This window comes from Pogona vitticeps, chromosome 8 (genome assembly GCF_051106095.1).
Source record: "Pogona vitticeps strain Pit_001003342236 chromosome 8, PviZW2.1, whole genome shotgun sequence".
NCBI classification, from domain to species: Eukaryota; Metazoa; Chordata; class Lepidosauria; order Squamata; family Agamidae; genus Pogona; species Pogona vitticeps.
Genome location: NC_135790.1, coordinates 4255294 through 4276678, shown reverse-complemented (window position 1 = coordinate 4276678; position 21385 = coordinate 4255294). Strand labels below are relative to the sequence as shown.

The window sequence follows — 21385 nt, the reverse complement described above, 5'->3', positions numbered from 1 at the left end:
CATGACAGCAAACAACAACGACAACGACAACGACAACGACAACAACAACAACAACAACAACAACAACAACAACAAATACAAGACACCATCTTTGACTGCTACTATATAACAGATACAAGTGTGAACTAAAAACCTAGGTATCCGTTAAATATTGGTGTAGTATATTTACTGTTCCTAGTATTGCTGGTTTTTTCAGCCCATGTAATTTTAGAGATCTGCAGCTGATTATAATATTTTATTAAATTCCTCAGCATTGTTTCCAATGCCCCAATGAGTATGAGGCCCCCAACATGTGTTTCATACACAAGTGAGTTATTTCTGTGAACAGGTCTCTGCATTTTGTCAATGTTTTCGATACTTTATCTTCAACTCTGGCATCCCCTTGAATTGCAATGTCAATAACCCAGACGTTTCTTCATTCTGTTACAGTTAGGTCCGATGTATTAGGCTCAAGGTGCCTGCCCATTTGAATCCGAAAGCCCCACGGGATCTAGACTTGGCCATTAAGTCACTGCTGTCATTCCCTGTTGCCTTTTTAGCAACTAGTATTATAAGAGGGTTATTCTGAGAAGGAGAGGCAAGGTAACCTGCTAACCTGCCTTCTCATCTCTCCCGGTCCTAACCTTCTTAAGCAGAGATGTGGAAAAGTTACCTTTTTTAAGACTTCTACTCCCAGAATATACCTCCCTGTGACCCTACTGGGTGGAGATTTCTGACAGATGTAGTGAAAAAGCTTCTTCAATTTCTCTGAACCTTCCCATCTGTGCTTTCAGGTCTCTCTTCTGATTCACTTCTAAAATCTGTCTTTTGACTTGTTTTCTCTTTTTATATTTATGCTGACTCCAGTAGCCAACATGGCAGGCTGTGAAGGATGATGGGAGCAGCAATATGGCAACATCTGGAGGGACACATGTTTCTTATCCCTTTACAAGGCGTCCATTAGGGGGCAGCAGCACACAGGTGCTGTCCAGAGGAGACTATTCTGGGCTCTGGGATGTAGAAGGCACAGCCTGAATCTAACTCTGTCCAACATCCTTCATGCCAGTTTCAAATCCAAGGTCTGAATGAAAAACAATGTAAATAAGATGCACATTTGGTTCCCCCCTGTTCCTAACTCTTCTTTTGTTATACAGCTGGCATTTACTGCTAAGCCTACAACTGCTCCCTGTCTTTCCAGCACCCAGGGCAAACCACGATCCATGTGCCGTCAAGTCAATTCTGATTTCCGGCAACCCTTTTCAGGGATTTCTAGGTAGAGAATACTCAGAAGTGCTTTACCCTTCCCTTCCGCTGGGGAGCGCCCTGGGACTGTGCAGATTTCCCAAGGCTACCTAGGCTGGCTCTTCTCCCAGGAAGCACAAATGGGGAATTAAACTCCCAACCTCTGGCTCTGCAGCCAGATGATTAAACCACTGAGCTATCCAACCATGCTTAACTTCCTACCATTACTTCCAATTACTGTACAGCCCTGGGTAAAACTCTGCATCACTTGATTTCTACCACTCTTAATCCCTTGAAAACCTTCATTCATGCCTCTTCTTCCAGTTGCTCGCTCTTTTCAAGCTCTCTCTTGATCTCCAACTTTAGACTGCAAGCCAGGCACTTGTCTTGTTAAAACTATCTTAGTAATGTTTTTAATATTTTGAATATAATGTTTATTTAATTCTTTTTTAAATATTCAAGTAACTTACTGTTCTTATCTTTCAGTATTGACTTTTTTTTCTAATGACGTAAGCCTCTCTGGGTCCTTTTTTTAGGAGAAAGGCAGAGTAAAAATACTTTAAATCAATATGTAAATAAATAGATTTTATTTTATCGCTTTAAAATTGCTTTTATTTTATTTTTTACAATTGAGCAGCCATACTATGTCGTAATAAACACAACAATCCCCATGCCCCGCCCCCTCTTTCAAACCTTCCTTCTCTGGTGATTATATCTGAAATTTGAAATATAATGACTTCTGGTTTGGGAGTGTCTCTGTCAGACCGTCTCTCCAAAAAAAAAAACAAAAAAAAAAAAAAACCCTACTGTCCATTCCACCAGCTCTTCCCAAATGGCAGCCTGCCTCCACATAGAACCATTTCTTTGCTCCTTCTCCTCATTGTACACTGTACACAGATAGACTGCAGCTTCCATCAGAAGGACCAACTTTCTCCAACCATCCACAAGGCTGTTGACCCTTAAACCACCAATGGTCTTGTTTCTCCAAACAAGATCATGCTTTGGGTGCCCAGTAACCACAAATGGTTACTATTGGGAGTTATTTTAACAACATTAAGGCGGCATTCCCCTGGACCAATAAAAATTAGCTTCTTTTATGACAATCCGACAAAACAATTTCACCTCTTCGAGCCAATCAGTGACTAAGAAGCAACTGAATCCAGAGCTGTGTTTGTAGACATCAGCTTCCAAAACTGATTTGGATCAGGATTCACCAAGACTGCCTTCTTTAAGCATCCCTAACAGAAGCTGCCTTACAGGATCAGACCAAAGCCCATCTAGTCCAAATTTCTGTTTCTAAAAATTCACTGGAGGTGTCTGGGCACTCACGAGCAGCACCTAAAAGTGGCGACTATCATCCAGAACTTGGTATGCTTCTGCCCTTGAAGATGCCACTTAGATGATCATGAAACGGAAGAATGAGTAGGGCTGCGGCTGGGCTGATTTTCAGTGGAAACTGCCCCCTGCGTGAAGTATAGAAATGGTCTGCCTGTGTTCTTGACTCTCAACTGCTTGAACATCTAAATAGAGCTGTACCTCAACTTACAAACTTAATTCGTTTTGGAATGACATTCGTACATCGAAAAGTTCGTAAGTCGAAGGACCATTTCCCACTGAAATGCATGGGAATGGAATTAATCCGTTCCAGCATTTCAAAAGGCAAAAAGGCAGGGGGGAAAGGGCTGGAAATTCAAATTTCCTGCCCTTTCTCTCTGCCTTTTTGGCTTCGGAGCTCTCAAAGGGCTTCCTCCGATGGTGGGGGGAAAGCCCTTTGAGAGCTCCAGAGTCAAAAAGGCAGGGAGAAAGGGCAGGAAATTCGAATTTCCAGCCCTTTCTCCCTGCCTTTTTGCAGGGAGCCATTTACGAACGGCTTCGTTGGCAAAAAATGGCATTGACTTGCGAACGGAGCCTCAACCTCATTTGTTCGCATATTGATGCCAATTTTTGCCAACGGAGCTGTTCATAAATCGAAAAGTTTGTATGTCGGGATGTTCGTAAGTCAAAGGTTGACTGTATAGAAATATAAGTACTGTATAGAACTTGTCTGCCTGTGTTCTTAGCAAACTCGCTGGAATCTCAACTGCTTGAACATCTAAATACTGTAAAATGCTTCTCCACCTGTAAACCTGCCCTTCACGTCTGGTCTTCCCAGGATCCAGAAGAGAGGGAGCGATTGAGCGCTACGAGGCACCGGCGCCTACGAACGCAGCCAGGGTCATGTGGCTTCCATGTCAATAAGCCTTCCATTCCTGGCAACATTCTGCATTAACCGTCCATGACCAATGGGCACTCAAAACTGCAGAGATGCTTTTCTCTGTGTGATGGACAGGGCTTCCCTCCCAAGACCAGCTGATGAGAGAAGGGAGTCAGAGGGCAAAGGCAGGCTGCTGGCCTTTGGTAACCCGGTGCACAGGCTGGTAAAGAGGCACGGTGGGAACTGGGAGAGAATGCATTCACAGGCTAATGACCATATCCAGCTTCGCTGGCCCTTCCAGGAAAGAGGAGACAACACAATCTAAGCCAGGGGGTGCCGGCTTTGACGGGTCTTAAATTGATTAGTGGTTCCAAACACACCCTCCCTAGTTTTAGTGCACAGAGAAGGAAGTTGAGGTTAAAGGAAACCATGACCCAATTAACATGCATATATACATCACTAGGGTTCTCTGAACTTAATTACTCCATGCAGGACGACTGGAAGCTGAGCACACTGTTTTAAAAAGCACTGCATTCGAAGTGGCAAGAAGCAAAACTGATATTTTTTTTATCTGCTGGGTTCCGTGCCTGCATTGGAAGCTAGAATTTGCTGAGTCAGCTGGACTTCCATGCCTTCTCCCCTGGAACCATTTCCTCTTGGCATGGACCATCCACAGCCTCAGGCGAAAACTGGTCTTCCCCATCGCTCCCTACCTGATCCTTTGGATGAGAGACGGCAGGGGTTAAATGCAGGATATGGCTGACGGGGCATCACCTGGCGGACAACCTACCACACACTCTGCGTCAAAATGTTGGAGCAATTATGTTTCTGGACTACAACTCCCACAATCCTCTGAGCCAGTGGGGCCATGCCGGCTCGGGGATTGTTAGAAAGGCAATCCGGAAAAAGTAACTTTCCCAATATTTGTTCTGTGCCTGCTCACAGTTCCCATGAGGTGGTATGTGTGAATGTGTAAGTCAACCAGTTGCAGATGTGACAAAAATGCATATTTGACGATGATGTTACCATTTGTTGAGCAAAACAGCTGGCTACATGTGAAATGGGGTGGGTGAGGAAGGCAAGCTATACCAAAGAAGGATACCAACAACAGCTTCCGTTCTCCAAGCTGAAGGCACCAGTGCCGTTTTCATCCAATAAAGTCTCAGTTTCATGATGGGCAGAAAGCCAACAGGGAGTGTTCTCCCCGTTTCAGAATATCCAACATGAGTACCTGCCAAATATCTGTCTTTTGTTCCTACGGCAAGAAAAAGAATACTAGAATCATGGAGTTGGAAGGGGTCCCGTAAGGTCATCAAGTCCAACCCCCTGCTCAAGGCAGGAATCCAAATCGAAATAGATTTGGTGGACCCACTCTGCAAACAAACAAGCAAACCACAACGCAAAGGGCATTCTCTCCGAAGCTATTCTACCTGTGTTCCCAGTGTTGTTGTCATTGTGGGTTCATATCTATGGTTTGTTTGTTCGAGACATTTAATGCTGGGTGATTGGATCGCTGCCACCAGTACGTTGCTGTGAAGCACTTAGAGTGGTGCAAAGCACAAAGTCAGCGGTATACAAATGCATAAAATAAATGAATACCAAATCCAAGCAAAGCACATTAGGGCTGCCACTTTTTCCAACAATGGTGCAAGCGGGTAGGAGCCACCTGGATTCCTATGTTAGCTTCGGAGCTTTGGACTGCTCTTTGAGTTGCCTAGACCAGTGGCTCCCAACCTTGGGTCACCCAGGTGTTCTTGGACTACAACTCCCAGAAATTCTGTCCAGCACAGCTAGCGGTGAAGGCCTCTGGGAGTCTCCATCCAAAAAATACCTGGGTACCTACAAGCCTAGATAATGGATTTGGCTCCTCTTTGCTAAGTGTTGACAAACCTAGAACTAAGCTGGGTCGGAACCCAATTTTTCAAGAAGCTTTTAGTTGGGCTCAAACGGCAGAAGAGCAAACGAGTCGTGAGCGTGCACCAAGGAACGTTCTCCCAGATCACTAACTCCACTCCCTGAAACACCATAAAAACTCCCTCTGTTCCTTCGAGACTGGCCCGAGCCATGATGGATGCTGCCGCTCTCGCTGGAGCATGTTAATTAAAGGGGGAACCCCGTTTGATCGCTGGGCTCTGTCAGGCTCAAATGTCTCTTTCATACCCCATCGCCCGCTTTTGTAATTTAAGGCTGAGGCCAGGTGCAGCTCCTGATCAGGAGCAGCCCTCCCTGCGGGCCGGTGACAACACAGGGGTGGGGTGGGGGGCAGTGCAGGTCCTCCCTCTGGCGGCTCTTGAACCAGGCCCCCTCCCCCTCCCGGTTTCTTACAAATGTTTAATAAGCCAGATGATCTTTGCGGTCCTTTGTGTTTGCTCCTATTGTATAGTGAGACTCAAGAGACAGGCTAGGGAGAAAAAGCGTCAGTCTTTAATCACCCAACAGTTTGCATCCAGGAAATTACCATAACAGTGGGCAAATCACAAGACTCTCCTCTCATTCCCAGAGTTGTATTTTTGGAGGGTGGGGGTAGGGGTTGGAGACTTTCAAGAGCTCCTGTGTATGTGTTGTTTCTTCCCCTTAAAATATGCATGGGGCTACATTGTCTGAATGTCATTGTAATGTAGGAGGTCTGTAGGACCAAGCTGTGGAGCTAGGAAAAGTGGCACTCTCAGGATGCTTCCCCATTCCCCCCCCCCACCTGTACAGCAGCCAGCATGACTTGTTTAGTCGTTAAGTTGTGTCCGACTCTTCATGACCCCATGGACCAGAGCACGCCAGGCCCTCCTGTCTTCCACTGCCTCCCGGAGTTTGGTCAAAGTCATGTTGGTCGCTTCGATGATACTGTCCAACCATCTTGCCTTCTGAGGTCCCCTTCTCCTCTTGCCTTCACACTTTTCCAACATCAGGGTCTTTTCCAGGGAGTCTTCTCTTCTCATGAGATGGCCAAAGGATCTGTCCTTCCAGTGAGCACTCAGGGTTGATTTCCTTTAGAATTGATAGGTTTGTTCTCCTTGCAGTCCAGGGGTCTCTCAAGAGTCTCCTCCAGCACCACAATTCAAAGGCATCAATTCTTCAGCAGTCAGCCTTCTTTAGGGTCCAGCTCTCACTTCCGTACATCATTACAGGAAAAACCATTGCTTTGACTATGTGGACCTTTGTCGGCAAAGTGATGTCTCTGCTTTTTAAGATGCTGTCTAGGTTTGTCATTGCTTTCCTCCCAAGAAGCAGGCGTCTTTTGATTACGTGGCTGCTGTCACCATCTGCAGTGATCGTGGAGCCTACTTCTGATAGAATATCCATTTCTGGTGCTTTAATGGTAGGGGTGGGGGCGAGGACAGTGAATTAATGACTGGCTTCCCATGCCGATAAATCAGTCAACTTGTACCAGCCAGAATGGGTGGGTTAAGACACCTGGGTTAAAGTGATGGTTGTTGCTGTTGTTCAGTCATTTAGTCGACAGAGGATGAGATGGTTGGACAGTGTCACCAAAGCAACCAACATGAATTTGACCCAACTCCGGTAGGCAGTGGAAGACAGGAGGGCCTGGCATGCTCTGGTCCATGGAGTCACAAAGAGTCGGACACGACTAAATGACTAAAGAACAACAACTATGTGAGAAACGTAATGGGGAATTTAGGCAAACCCCTACACACCACTCAAAGATAGGTATTTTTACACAGAAGGAAGTTTCATTATGTCCAATGGGACTTCCAGGCAAGTGTATACAAGATTGTAGGCGTACTTTTAGCTTTCTGCAGGAGTAATGCTAAAGAAACACCACACAGCAGAAGGACAGGACAGCTCCCCACACCCACCAAAAAAGAAGGAAGACAAATCTGAAAGATAAAACCCCAACCTAAGAAAATTCTGTTAATAGCCACAATGTACAGGATTAATGTTACACAAAGCTGAGAATTTTAAAAAAAGAAAAGAAACTAAGAAAGGAGTGGAGAGCACATTAATATAAAATACTCCCCTGCAATGAACAAACTGAAAATATTGTAGCAGCTGAAACAATTACATCTTTTAAGGCAATAATACGACCGCTCACAGGATATGTACTTGTGGCTTTGACCATTTTATTTTGGGGATAATCATAGAGATCAAAATTTCATAAGGCTGCTGTAACAGTTATTGAGCAAATACAACAAAACAATGGAAATGTTTGGAGCCTCCAGCTCTTTGATCTTTTTTGAGGCTACCGACCAACACAAATGCCTGCTGGAAGCCGAGCTTATGTAAGCCGACTGAAGCACCGACCACCAAAAATGCAGTAAACAACAGTTACTGCAACTTACCGTATTTTTCGCTCTATAAGACACACCTTTCCATAAGATGCACCAATTTTTTAGGAGAAGAAAACAGGAAAATATAATGTTTTCTTCGCTCCATAAGACGCACAGACTTTCCACCCCCCCTGTTTTGTGGGGGAAAAGTGCGTCTTATGGTGCGAAAAATACGGTACATTTTAGCTGTGCTCAACTAATACCCAGCTGAAGTGAGCATATCCCTATTATACTTCCAGGCTTCTTCAACATGCAGGAATTCAGCTGCAGAAAAGTCAAGGCAGAAAGCTTTCTTACATCGAGCCAAACCATGGGCAACTCTAGCTCAGTTCTTGTCTGCATCAGCCTTTCCAAACTGGGTGCTCTCTGGATGGGTTCTTCTACAACATCTCCCAACATCCCCAGCTTTCCGGAGGGTGCCATGTTGTCTTACCACAACCGGAAGAAACTCTCTGAATTTTCAGAGAGGAACCTTCCAACCTTGAAGATGCTAGGGATGGAAAAGTTTGTGTTTGGGTGGGTGGGGTAAAGCCATGATGTCTACCATGATGGACTAGTGGATCCTTGGCCCTCCAGACGTTGCAGACCGAGAGCTCCCATCAGCATCCCACAGCGCCACCATCCGCCATTAGAGAAAATGGTGAGGGATACCAGGGGAAGATGGCCCACAACACATGGAAAGCTATTAATTCCTTGCTTTTGAGCTATGGTCTTTCCCGGCATCAGCTCAATTCACCGTGGGTCCTCAAATCCCTTTATCTGAGAAAGGAGTGGTTAATCCAGGAAAGTGCTCCTTGAAATCTCTTCGTCTTAAAGATCCCACCACCCTTTTGCTTTCTTTTAGATATGCTCAGATCCAATTGTGGCATCTGGCAGGTGCTCCAGGAAACAGGGTCCAGGAATAGGGGGACATTTTGTCCGAACCCACTGGGGTCTCTGCCTTCTTGGGCGTCTCCTATTGTGCTCAGTCCCTATTCAGATGTTGTTACGGGCCAGGCAAATCCTAACCTGTTATCCCTCTCGACCAAATCCAGAACAATGCACGGATCCAGTGACTGGAGAAGCTCTGTGTTCGGTTTACAACATCCCAAGTCCCTGCTGAGCAGGGGATTCAGGGAGATGTTGTTACAAGGAGCAACTTCTGAAGTTCCGCATGGATCAGAAGCCCAACCGGTCTCCATAAACTAATGTTTTATAAGCAGCCTGTACGGCAAAAAAAGAGCAGATTATTGCCTGCAATCTCTAGCCACATGCACGCATATATTTTCAGTGACAGAGAAACTGAAACAACGATGATTGATGGGGTCCACGGACAACCCCCCCTCCATGCTGCATCCCTCAAAGGATTTGCAAGAGAGTGTCTTTTAATACCCGGTGCTTGAGGGTGTAACATGAAACGCTCACTCTGGGACTACTCCGAGCGTGCTGGGGAGGGGGCACCCCTGAGCCTGTCCAGAACCAGATGAAGTCTAGAGGAGTGGAGTGCGGGGAGAGCCGGCGCCTGCCAGAAACATTACATAATGGTTTCGAAGCAAGCTCGAAAATTACGGCATGATGCAACGTCCGAAAGTCCTCTGCTGCAGTTCTGATTCTTTTCTTCTTTTTTTTAACTGCAGCTCTGAAATGGAATTAAACCCCCAAATTTCGTCTGGCCAGGACAGGCCAGATGGCCAAACTCAACAGGTTTTTAGAGCTGTCACTAACTTTCCCTGGAACTGGGGGTGGGAGAGAAATCCCAGAGAGGGAGAGAGAGCGAGAGCCCCTCACCCACTAGCCCAAAACTCATCTCAATATATTGGGGGAGGGGGGTAGAGAAGAAGTGAGACACAGCAGAGCAGTTATTGACAGGAAAATTTGTGGTGGGGGGGGGGAAGAGAAGGAGCAGCACAGATTAACCTTTAGTCTTTTGGTATTCAGCCAGAGCTTCAATACCAGCATTTATGGGGAAAGGGGTTTTGCATGCAAATAGCCCTCTGCCAGGGTAGGCCCATCTGAATGTTAAAACACACACACACACACACACACACACACACCCTTTCTGCATTCAAGGCCCTCACAAAACAGTGCAAACTGCTGTTATTTGCCAGGGCCGGATTGCAATAATGCAGCCAACAATAAAGGGCTGAATGGCTGAGATCAGCAGGTCCCCTTGCCGGTCGCCATGGAAACCCTACCAAGGCTTACTAAAGGTATTTCCTGAAGAAAAAAAGCACACACATGCCCAACAGCTCTGCTAATCCCAACAGGAAGCGCTTACTGGGCCTCTGGGGATTGGCCTCCTTTTTTAGGGGGGTGGGTGGGAAGTCTCCCCCTCTCCACCTCCTCCTCCTCCTCCTCTGGCCTTTCCTCAAGGCTAGCCATGATCTCTTTTTTTTGGGGGGGGAGGGCTTGCTGAGTGCCTGATCCAGCTGAATCCCACACCTCCTTCCCCAAAATGTCCCACTTCACACATATGCATTCCCCCCCCCCCAAAAAAAAGCATCACTTCTGTTTCTCGTCAAGGCAAAACCATGTTCCGGTGGGTGAGCTGGTCCAGCCGGGTGAATGGAGGGGCTGCCCCCTCTTCTCTTTTTCCCCCAACCTTGCAAAACAACCCCCTTCTCAAAATCATAACATGGATATGTTCCAGACGAATCTGGTTGATAAACTCTGGCCTCGGCCAAACATGAATGAAGGGAAGCCGTTTAATGCACGAGAAAGTGCCACAATGGGAGTCCCGTTGTCGCTCAAGAGTTTCCAAAAATTTTGGGCAAATGTGTGACCGTCACATCACACGCGATCCCTTGAGATCTACCTAGACCTGGGAGTAAGTTATAACCGCAATTCTGGTGCAGAAACACAGGAGCTTGGGATTTTCCCGAACACGGTTCCTGCAATCGAAAGAGTGGTGCAGTCGTAAAAGTTAGCACTAATTTATCCCTTCCTATGCAAGTTTTTTTTTGTTGACCTAACAAGGGGACATTTTTGAAAACAGTCCAGAAACGCCAATGGTAACGGCAGGCATACCGATGTGAAAAGCTCCTTTGTTGGGGGGCTACAACAGCTAATGGCCAAACCCTTTGCTGGAGGTAGTTTTCCAACCTTCCACTAAAACCGATTGAGTATACCAAAAAAAAAGGGGGGGTTTCAAATGTTTTTTCGGGGGGAACTGTTTCTTAGAAGAGTCTCATGGCTCTCTCCTCGAGAAACTTAAAAATAGCCGTGTCCATTCTCGGTTGCCGATGGTGCCCTGGGCGCCAGCTGTTCGAGGTAATTTTCATAGCTGGCAAAAAATAAAAAATAAATAAAAGTGTGGTCCTTGTACATAATCCAGAAACAGCAAACTTTCCTGAAAGGCAGTCTGTCACAAGGATGGCCTTGCACTGCAACGTGCAGGCAAGGGAAAACTGTGTTATGTCAGAAGCCTCATGCGTAGAATCACGGGCTACTTCAGTTTCAGAAGGCCTCCTTTTATTCTTTCCCCTAATTATGTGCTCTCTCTCATGCTGTTGTTTTGATTGGTCTTTTGTGCTCCTACCGGATTTTGCATTTAATATATGTTGAAGTGTTGTTCACTATTCTGAAGCCCTTTGGACTGAAAAGCAGTATCTAAAATTTGTACTAGTCATAAGTTTTGGAAAGAGAGAGGGAAAGAAGCCTAGTAGAGGAGTGGTTGAGAACAGCCACAAATATTGCACTCCTGAACAACATCAGTTTTTATAGACTTCTGCCTGCATTCATGGTAAGGATATTTCCAGATCTTTGGCAGTTTTGTGTTTCACAAAGGGACTGAACTGAGCCAAAGAGACATGTAAGGTGGAAAGTACCATCCATAACTTGAATGGTCTGTAGGTGCTGAGAATCTCTCTCTCTCTCTCTCTCTCTCTCTCTCTCTGTGTGTGTGTGTGTGTGTGTGTACGTACTTGTAGTTCTTTATGACTTTTTTCAGCTACATGGCTGACGCATTATATCAATTACCTCTTTCTTGTTTTATTATAGCAGATTTTATATACAAATTTTACATAAAATATGTATGCAGAGAGAGAGAGAGAGAGAGAGAGAGAGAGATGTTGTTACATGCAGCGAAGTCAGAATCGACTTATAGCAACACTAACAGGGTTTTCAAAGTAAGCGGTTTTACCAGTTTCACTACCTCAGTCTGTCTGTATGGCTAAGCGGGGATTTGAACCCTGTTCTCCACAGTCCTAGTCAGTCACTCTGTCCACTGGGCCACATTGGGAGCTCTCAGATATATACCATATTTTTCTGTGTATAAGACGCCCCCCCCCGATTTTGCTAATCCAAAATTAAGAAATCTTAGACAGACAGACAGACAGACAGACTATAAACATACACACAGAATCCATATGCAAATCTATACTATTTAAAGTATCACAGCTTACACAGCAGGACTGAGATGACCCCTGCAACCAGATTCACAAGTATGAAGTTTCCAGATTCAGCCATGATATGAGATCGGTCACTGCCTACACTGGAAAGGCCCTCATGTCTTGCCAGCACCGCCCGATCTCCAGGAATGAAAACGTCTCCAGGTCCTCTGGATAGCTGACATCTGTCATGGCAAAGAGGCAGGGCAGCTTCCCAGGGAAAGGGCTGAGCCCAAATCGCTGGCTCTAAAGTGGGACTCTGCCACCACCACGGCTGGACGAGTCGCTGTAGCCTCACAGGCTGGCCAGCACTGGCTAGCTCTGTCCAGATTAGTATAAATATTAGGAGCTGGTTCAAGCTGGAGCAGTTCCTTCCATCTGTGGCACTTCAGCTTCCTACAAGGGCTCGAGAGCCCTGCTTCCAGATCCGACTAATCTAGTCGTCTGTCTCTTACTCTGGGTAACCAGCTCCACTCGGAAAGCAGGAAGATGTGGCAGCAGACATCTCCCAGGATAGCTTCCCAGCAACTGATATCCAGCAGAATACTGTCTCTGAGCTCAGAGGCAGCACAGGATCATCATAACCCGTACAGTCAGCATCTTAACTTCGAAAGAAGAAACAAAGGCCATCTTCTTTACTACTGAACCCTTTCCCAAAGATTTTCTGGCTTGGCACAAAGCAAGGCAGCTACTATCTATGGGCATCCTTTAAGCTTGGAAATAGCTGAAAAGCTTTAATTGTTTGTAACAAGTGTAGGAGACATAGGGGAACAGAGTTATCTAGGAGGGAGGAAAAAAAGTCAATTTCGGACACTTCCATTCCAGTTTTTCCAATCTTACATCCATCCCATTCCATTGTCAGATCAGTTTCCCACTGTCCTTAAAAGTGAAAATATTCTCATTCTCAACAAGTTGCAAGAAAAGTCAGATTTTTCAAAATAACAAAAATATATATCTTTCTCCATGCCCAACTGGCTCGATAGCTCAGTGGTTCCAGTATCTGGCTGTGGAACCAGAGGTTGGGAGTTCAATTCTTCCCCACTCCACCTGGGAGAAGAGCCAGCCTGGGTAGCCTTGGGCAAGCTGCACAGTCCCAGGGCGCCCCCAGTGGAAAGGAAGGGTAAAGCACTTCTGAGTATTGTCTACCTGAGAAATCCTGAAAAGGGTCACCGTAAGTCAGAATTGATTTGACAGCACATGATGATGATTTCCATGTCCATCTCCTTAGTACATTGCTTGCTAATACATGCATTTTCCAAGCAAATGCCCCTTTTCATATATGTTATTCCCCCATATCTATTTTTTACACCCTATTCCGTAACACACACATTTTGCATGCATTTTAATGGGAAAAGTGCAGTCTAAACTTCCAAAATATGAAGAAGTGTGGTTTGTTTGCATATTGGTTCAGAACTGCAAAACCCTCTAAATTGTCCTTCCGTCTATACAGTTATCTAGGGATAAAACCAAGTAGAGAAGAAGCTTATCAGCAACCAAAAGCCAGCCAGCCTGTGCACCATCTCAAATTTCCAGTCCAGGAGAAATATTTACTATGCAATGACAGTAAACATAACACACACACACACCCCTGTCCTAGCTCCCCACCTGGCATATGCTTATGCCACAGAAACCAGCTGGCAGAGGTCCAACAGCAGCCTGCTGAAACCGTGCCAAGATTTTAAAAAAAGAAGAGAGAGGGAGGAAAAAGAAAAGGAGTATTCTTGTTGTTTTTTTAAAGGGGGGGGTAACACAAGAAGAAGAGGACTACACTGATATCAGAAACACATGCCTTTAGATAAACAGCCCTGTCCTTAGAAGTGGAAAGGTTCTCACACACTCAAAGAGGCATGTTGGGGAGATCCGCTAGTATTTTCTCGAATCTGTATCGTCTAGGGCGAGAAGGCCGGAATGAAAGGTGCTCCAGGATGCTCCATGTCTGGAATAAATCCAAAGCAGGGCAAAGATGCCACTACGGAGGTGGCTCCATAGATTCCCCTCCGAGTAAACCTTCCTCCATGCCTTGTATCAGCCCCACAGCAGTATTCGATCTACTTCAGCAGCTAGGTTAGCAGTTAGGAGACACAAACACAGGGTTGCTTTTTGCCCTGCTTGTGAGGACAAATAGCATTCCTTCAGGTTTATCCTGTCTGGAAGCCAATGTGGTGAGGGTGATGAGGTGCAAGACCTGTGAGAAATCCAAGCTCAAATCCACACTTGAGCCTTAAAAGTCACTGGACGACTTTGGGCTGGTTACTCTCTCAAATAACCCTAATCTAGGTACCTCACAGGGTTGTTGTGAAGATAAGGAGGGGACGGAGAGCCATGTATCTCGACTTGACAGAGTCCAGCCCCTGTCAAGGAGGCACCGTAGGGAAGTGGTCCCCAACCTTGGGCCTCCAGATGCTCTTGGACTTCATCTCCCAGAAATCCTGGCCAGTAGAGGCGGTGGTGAAGGCTTCTGGGAGTTGTAGTCCAAGAACATCTGGAGGCCCAAGGTTGGGGACCACTGCAGTAGGGGAATCAAACTCCTGGCCTCTGGCTCTCCTGCCAGATACCTAAACCAATGAGCTATCAAGAACATCCAGCCACCCTGCACTTTCTCGACAGGAAGGCCTGCAGGCTGGTTTACCCACCTTTCCTTTGCAGATTTACACTCTGAAAAGTAACTTTTATTTAGGGCAGGCAAGTAGGGCTCATGTACTCCAGCTGTATAGAACAAACGTAGCAGTGTGAAGGATCGACAGAGGCATAATCAAGGCTCTAAAACCTTAGAAAACACGCGTGAGCTTTGGAATTCTCCAGGATTCCTCTCCAGCCTCAGATGGTACAAAATTTGGGAACAGGGAAGAGGGAAAAACTGCCCCCTCCAAAAACAATGACAGTAACAACCCGAAAGGCCATTGTTCTTGAAGGCATGTTCCTTTCCAGGCAAGATGGTGATCAACGATTCAGCAGGAAAGCAAAGGTGTCAAGCTATCATTTTACAGTCTCTACACTCTCAGTAAACAAAAGCCTGGCTAAGACCTAGGTTGATCCTTCTGTGTTTTGGGCAAAATAAGCAGCCTTTCTCATTATCTTAAAGGAGGGGAGTGGAGAAAGGGAGTGCCTTTTTGTTAGCAAAATGAGGACACCCACTTCAGAGGACACCCTGCCTTTAAAATGTCTTCTGAAGTGGACTCCACAAGCTGAGGATCTGCCCCAGAAATGGGAAATGCATGTGTTTTAGAGTGTTTTCCTTGAGATTCATTTGAAAATGTTCCTTTACATGCTCCCTTACCAGCTTGTTTATTCTGTGTTTTTGCTACTGTTTTTGAAGAACACTTTTGCCCCCTTGCCCCGCCCCATACACACTGTGAAGCTTGGGCACAGCTTAGCTGTAGAACCTCCCCAGGGTCTGGTTTCTAAAGGCAGACTCCCTTCTATCATCACCCTCACCGCTGGCCTAGGCGACACACCACGGACCCTTTTTTTGTTCCTAAGAGTTCACCCTTGAGCATCGCGAGAGTATAAAAGCAATACCTCTGCTCCTCTCTCTCTTGAGCAAAGGGGTTGTAAAAACATGGCCCCAGCTGTAATGCATGATCTCTGACCTCCGGGTTGTTCAGTAACTGCTCCCCCCTCCCCACACCACCAGCTCCCCTGACCACATCCTAGCAATTAATCACAGCAAAACGCAAATCAGTAACTGATGCGCCCTGGCCATCGGCCCAGCTGGTGCTTCTCCTTCTCTGCTTGCCCTCGGCAAATGCTGAAACAGACAGAAGGGAGCAGAGATCAGTCTGGCTTCCCAGAGCTTGAGAAAAAAAATCACCTTTTTTTAAAAGAAAACCTGAAAACTTTGCTAGTCCTCAGCTTTTATGTTAGTCTTGCAAGGCTCCTTCCCGTTTACCATGAGCTTTAACGAGGATAGTCTTCAAATAGAATGACAGCCAGCACAATATGTTCTTCATCATCATCATCATCATCATCATCATCATCATCATCATCATCATCATCATCATCATCATCCTCCTCCTCCTCCTCCTCCTCCTCTAGCCACCTAGAGTAATCTTAATTGATTAGATAGGTGGGATATAAATAAAATAAATAAATAAATCATCATCATCATCATCATCATCCAACTGCAGAACTGGAAGGGACTCTATGGATGATCAAACTCAGCCCCTGTCAAGGAGGCCCAGTGGGGGAATCGAACTCCCAACTTCTGGCTCTGCAGCCAGAGACCTAAGCTGAACATGGAAACCTGCCATTGTCCTGGTAGGGCCAGAGTGGAGAAATAAATTCCATGAACATTATGACAGAATGGATTAACGTTACTGAAACAAAAGAAGGACAATAAAACGGTATCATCTTCCCATACCTTCACACCAACAGAGTTCGTTTTATACAATACAAGGTCAAGCCAACCTGTAACTGAAGTCATATAGCTCAATGCAATATGTTACATTCCACTAAGGTGTTTTTTTAATGCATTTCTGTGTAATATTATGTGATTTTCCCTCCCAGGCTGCCAGGACTGCCTCATTTTGGCTACCAGACAGCTCAACTTGACCTGCTCTGATGACTCTGATGGGGCACCACAGACCTTAGGGAGGCAGAAATAACACCAGCGATGTCCTGACATGGCAGGATGACAACGATCAGAGCCAAATCAAAGTTTCCTCTGCGTTTCTTCCCATACAAAGGGTGGCTTTGTGAGGCAAGCAAATGGTGTTTTTTTTAACAAAAAATGAGGATCGATTTACTACCTCCAAAGTTCAGCTTCTGTAAAAGGCAATAATTCTGTAAAATCCAACGGCTACGTCAAACCAGAGCAGACCCATTGGAACTTGGCATTCTAGTTGGGACTAAGCCATTTGACTTAAGCCAAAGCTTTTGACTTGGGAGAGTTATCAATAAAAACATTGTTGCTGTTTTTTAATACAAGGAAAGTAGAATTCCTAAGTAGCAGGTTTGCTCGACGGAACGAGGAATCAAAGACAAAACCTCCCTCGTCTACTTGGCAACCTGGCTCAAGAGGTCTAATACGTTTACAATAATTTGTTAAGTTCATTGATTTGCGTAGTAGTCAAGAACACCAAGTTAGATCGAAAGAGAGGATCAAAACCCTAAACCTCATTGGTGATCCTGTGCCATTAGGAAAGGGGGAAAGTGGGGAGAGAGGGCCTGACCCTAATGCTTAGCTCCTTGAACAATCCCATACTACTTTGTGCACATTTGTCTTATGGCAATCAAATAAGATTATCAAGGAACATGAAACATTTAAGGAGTGACATTATGCGTGCCGTCTGACCTTAGTGAGTTTCCATGGCCAAGCAAGAATGACTTGGCCTTTTCAAATCATATCTTGGTTCTCTTTTCTTTTTAATGTTAATCTCCGACGTGCATAGCACTCACCGACAGACCGAAACCAGACAGAGGCAAACCGTAATTTACTCAAGGCAGTAATTTGAACACTTAGCTATCTTCATATTAGAATCCAGATAACCAAGGTATGTGATAAACCCACTTCTGGATCTACTCAGGGCACATAAGAGATTACCTGTATTTATATGGGCCGAGCTGATCTGCATTTTTGAAGTCCGCACTCTAAACATCCTTGAATTCTTAAATTAGGACCTCAAGAATCCAGATATTTCATTGTCAAGTTTTAGGCCAAGCAGGTCGGCACCCAATCTCATTCCTGAGACAAAATAGTAGTGGCGAGAGGCATTCTTATGATGAAATCTTTGCCTGTAAAAATATACCAGCTTGGCCACTTTGCACCTACAGCCCGGAGTGCCCTGGACTCTTTACCGTTGGCTGTGCTTTGGTGGGAGCCGTGGGGCAAAACATCTGTAAAGCCAAAGGCTCTCCACTTATTTTAATGGTTTCGACAGCAGAGCTCCACCATGCTTGACATGTTGGAACACATTTCTCGCAGGGTCAGACAGCTACCAACAACAAGCTCAGTGTTTCAGCTGCCAAACACTTAGCAGGACCTGCCTTCCTTCCAGTTTTTGAAAGGAGCTCCTTCTTTAGTCGTTGTCTCCTTGAAGCTTGTCCTTGTCTGGTCAACAAGAGAGGAACATCCATCTGCTTCATTTCAAGCTCTTGCTCTAGCTGCTCATCATGGCCACAGGCATGCCACGTCAAGCTTTAAGTTGATGTGGTACCATTCTGACCAAGGAGACTAAAACCACCTGCATTTACTACCCCAACCATATGACTACAATGTCCAAATATCACCAGCCCGCAGTAGGTCATCTTGCTTGAACTGGCTTCTGAAAAGCAATGAAGCCAGTCAAGATAAGATGGGACCATTTCAAGGGCATGCTTAGGCAAGGCGGATCAAAACCATGTATTCACAACCCATCTTCTTTGGCTCAAAATACATTGAAAAAGTCTTCATGTTCTGCCTACTACACCCAAGCTCGCCTTGCAAAAATTCGATTCACATTTGTACATCGGACAACCGTCTGCAAATGAAAGTGATGATGGTGTTATCATATATAATTTCTTTCAGAATTTGATACTGAGTCCGAAGCGGCAGGCCCAAATCCCATTTTACACACACCGGGCAATCAAAGAAGAGGAACACACACAGAGCCATCTTTCAACTCCCATGTCTTGCAACCCAAAGCTTTTAAATTGAGTTAGGTATGTCCTTTGAATTTTCCTCTATTGTTTCCTGAGCGTACACCTAGCCGTAACACACCTGTACATAAGCACAGTATAAAAGAAGACACATTTATTCCAGTATCCTTCTTTCAATTCATCAAGGACATGGGACTACAATTCAGACGAAGATGGAAGCCCACAATAGGATTAAAAAGTAGCAGAGGTCTCCCTACCTTGCTCTGGCAGGGTTTGTGCTGGTCTCGCGGTAGACAGCGTGGCTGTGACCAGCACAGCCCAAAGAATGAGACACTTCCACATAAACATCCCAGTTCTCCTGCTACTGGTTGACAACTGAGCTCTCAGACTCCATCAGGCCTTGGAGCTTGGATGCCTGTTCACAGATGGGAGACGGGTCTCTCCCTTGGTGTTCCTCAGAAACTGGATCTCCCAAGCGCAGAGGTTCAAACACTGTGGATTTAAAAAAATAAGAGAGAGAAAAGGATTTATGTAAGAGGAATTAAATTTTTCACTGCCCCCAATGTGTTGATGATTTTCTTCACCATCAAGATGGTTTATTCACCGTGCACGACAACACTACGCATGAACAACATGACACACCTTGAATGCTTCCAAGCACAAAAGGACAACTTCACATTGCAGACTTAAAACTGGTTTAACAGACATTCTCCAAGAATGATAGAATCATCATACTGGACACGGCAGAGACTGGGGCGGGGGGGGGGGGGGAGAGAAAAGTCTATAAATCCCTAAACTGGATTCTCAGATTTTCACCACAATACTGATTCTAATAAGTCTTTGGCAACAGTGACTTCCTAATCTATGGCACTAACTATAGTCAACTAAAAATCGGTGCACAAGTAATACGTAAGGTATTGAATGCGGAAAAATAGCTCAGCCTTAGTCCAGTTTTTCTGATTTTTGATAGTCATCCCTCCACAATGGAACAACATTACTTCCTGTTAATTGTCGGCAGTGTTTCATCAGCAATTGTCTTATTTGTACTTGGTATCGTTCAACATTTCCGTTATTAAGTGATTAGTGTGCATCCTTCAACAAGTCCGAACACTCACAGAGAAATTATGGAGCAATCATTTGAGAATATTCCGTAAGTGGGAAAGATTTCTATGGATCAACAGCCACTTTTTCTTCAGAACATCATAGCCACTATCCATAGAAACAAAGCTGACAGACTTACAAGACAGTTTGCCATGTGTCTTTTTCAAAATATCAGCTGGAGTCACTGGGGGCTTCTTACTGAGTAGAATCTAAATACATTATCCTTCTTCTTTTCTGCATTTCTGGACAGACAACAGTCTATTAAATTTGCCATTTGTTACTATTTGTTTATTGCATGCATTTGCTGCCTTTTCTAATGACGGAGGGTTGGTGAGATTGCTTTTTGGTGGAAAACAGAGTGGATGGGAAAAATGATTTTTTTTTTTTAAAAAAAAGCGATTTGGTTTAATTTAAAATGGGTTTTTAAGAAATGTTTATTGTGAAAGTGCTTTTTGACATTTGTAACTCAAAGTATGTTACAGATCAAAGCTGTTATTAGGAACACATTATACATTGTCTCTATATTGTGAGACAATGTATTAACATAACCCTTTAAAAAAGTTTTGCAAATAGAGTGTGAAAGTTGTTGGATCAGGGGTGACAATTTTAGGAGGCTTCTGAACAGATTATTTAGGTTAATTGTTATATTTTCCCCAAGTACTCAGTCTAACAGACAGCATCATCAACATTTGTGCTTCTTGAACTGGGTTCCTGTCTCCAGAGATATATACTTATTAATAGCAATATACCAAGATGAGAAATAATAGACTTGATTAACCCTTTTTTCCAACTCTGATGTGGCCATCTAAGGATGCCAAGATTCAGTCTCCAGAGCCTGAGGTTCTCCATCCCTAACTTAAACTAATCATATTAATGCCCTAATGAAACATTCAATTCTTTTAAAACAGGACATGACAGTGTCAGATCCTCTTTTTTTGTTGTTCTGAACCAGAGAAGAAAAATCGGGTCTCTGCCAGACACTGAGGCTTATGTGTGAAACACCAAACACAGCCTATGCTTGCATCTCAACTTGGCCACAGTCCTTTAATTTTTAAAGCCACCTGGGTTGGGGGAATATCGTATAAAGCAGGGAGGCTGGACGAAGTAAGAAAAAAATAAATCCAAAGGATGATCACTTGACAGCAGGAACTGTGGATCAAAAAAACATGCCATTCCTTTTCAACCAGCAGTCACAAATTCGAGAACAAAGGGGGGAAAAGTGTAACATTTGATGGAAGAGTTAATTTGAACACTGTCGCAAATGCATAGGATCCAGTGAAAGCAAGACTGGTTAATGGGTCAATATTCTAAATCCACGTCAATTAAATCGAATGCTTTAGGCCCACAGTGAAAAGTAAACAGGAATGAGAGATTGACTCAGTGCAAGCTGGCAGCAGTTTTGCTGCGGGCAACAGGGGACTTCTACAGACATGTTGCCCAAATAAGGAGAGAGGGCCGAGGAAGGCCTGGAGATACAGTTAAGACTGGAATCATTCAAACTTTTGAGCATTTGAAACGCCACTCTTTAAAATAATGAAAAAATAATTTCCTTACAACTGTCATCCAGAAGGTTAGAGGGTGAGCATTTAATTTCCTCTGCACAAAGACTCAGTGGCTGAAATCCTGTTGCGCTATTCCATAAA

General features: G+C 44.8%; 1 protein-coding gene across 7 annotated transcripts in view; it reads right to left on the bottom strand.

Annotated features, from left to right (window-relative positions):
• Positions 1-21385, bottom strand: part of FGFR1 (fibroblast growth factor receptor 1) — a 102769-nt gene that overhangs the window by 54776 nt on the left and 26608 nt on the right. For all 7 annotated transcript variants that reach the window (XM_078379656.1, XM_072978868.2, XM_072978870.2 and 4 more), the window contains exon 2: positions 18899-19133. In XM_078379656.1, coding sequence (XP_078235782.1) covers positions 18899-18989 — 91 coding nt within the window. In that variant the 5' untranslated portion in view covers positions 18990-19133. The remainder of the gene's footprint in view (positions 1-18898; positions 19134-21385) is intronic.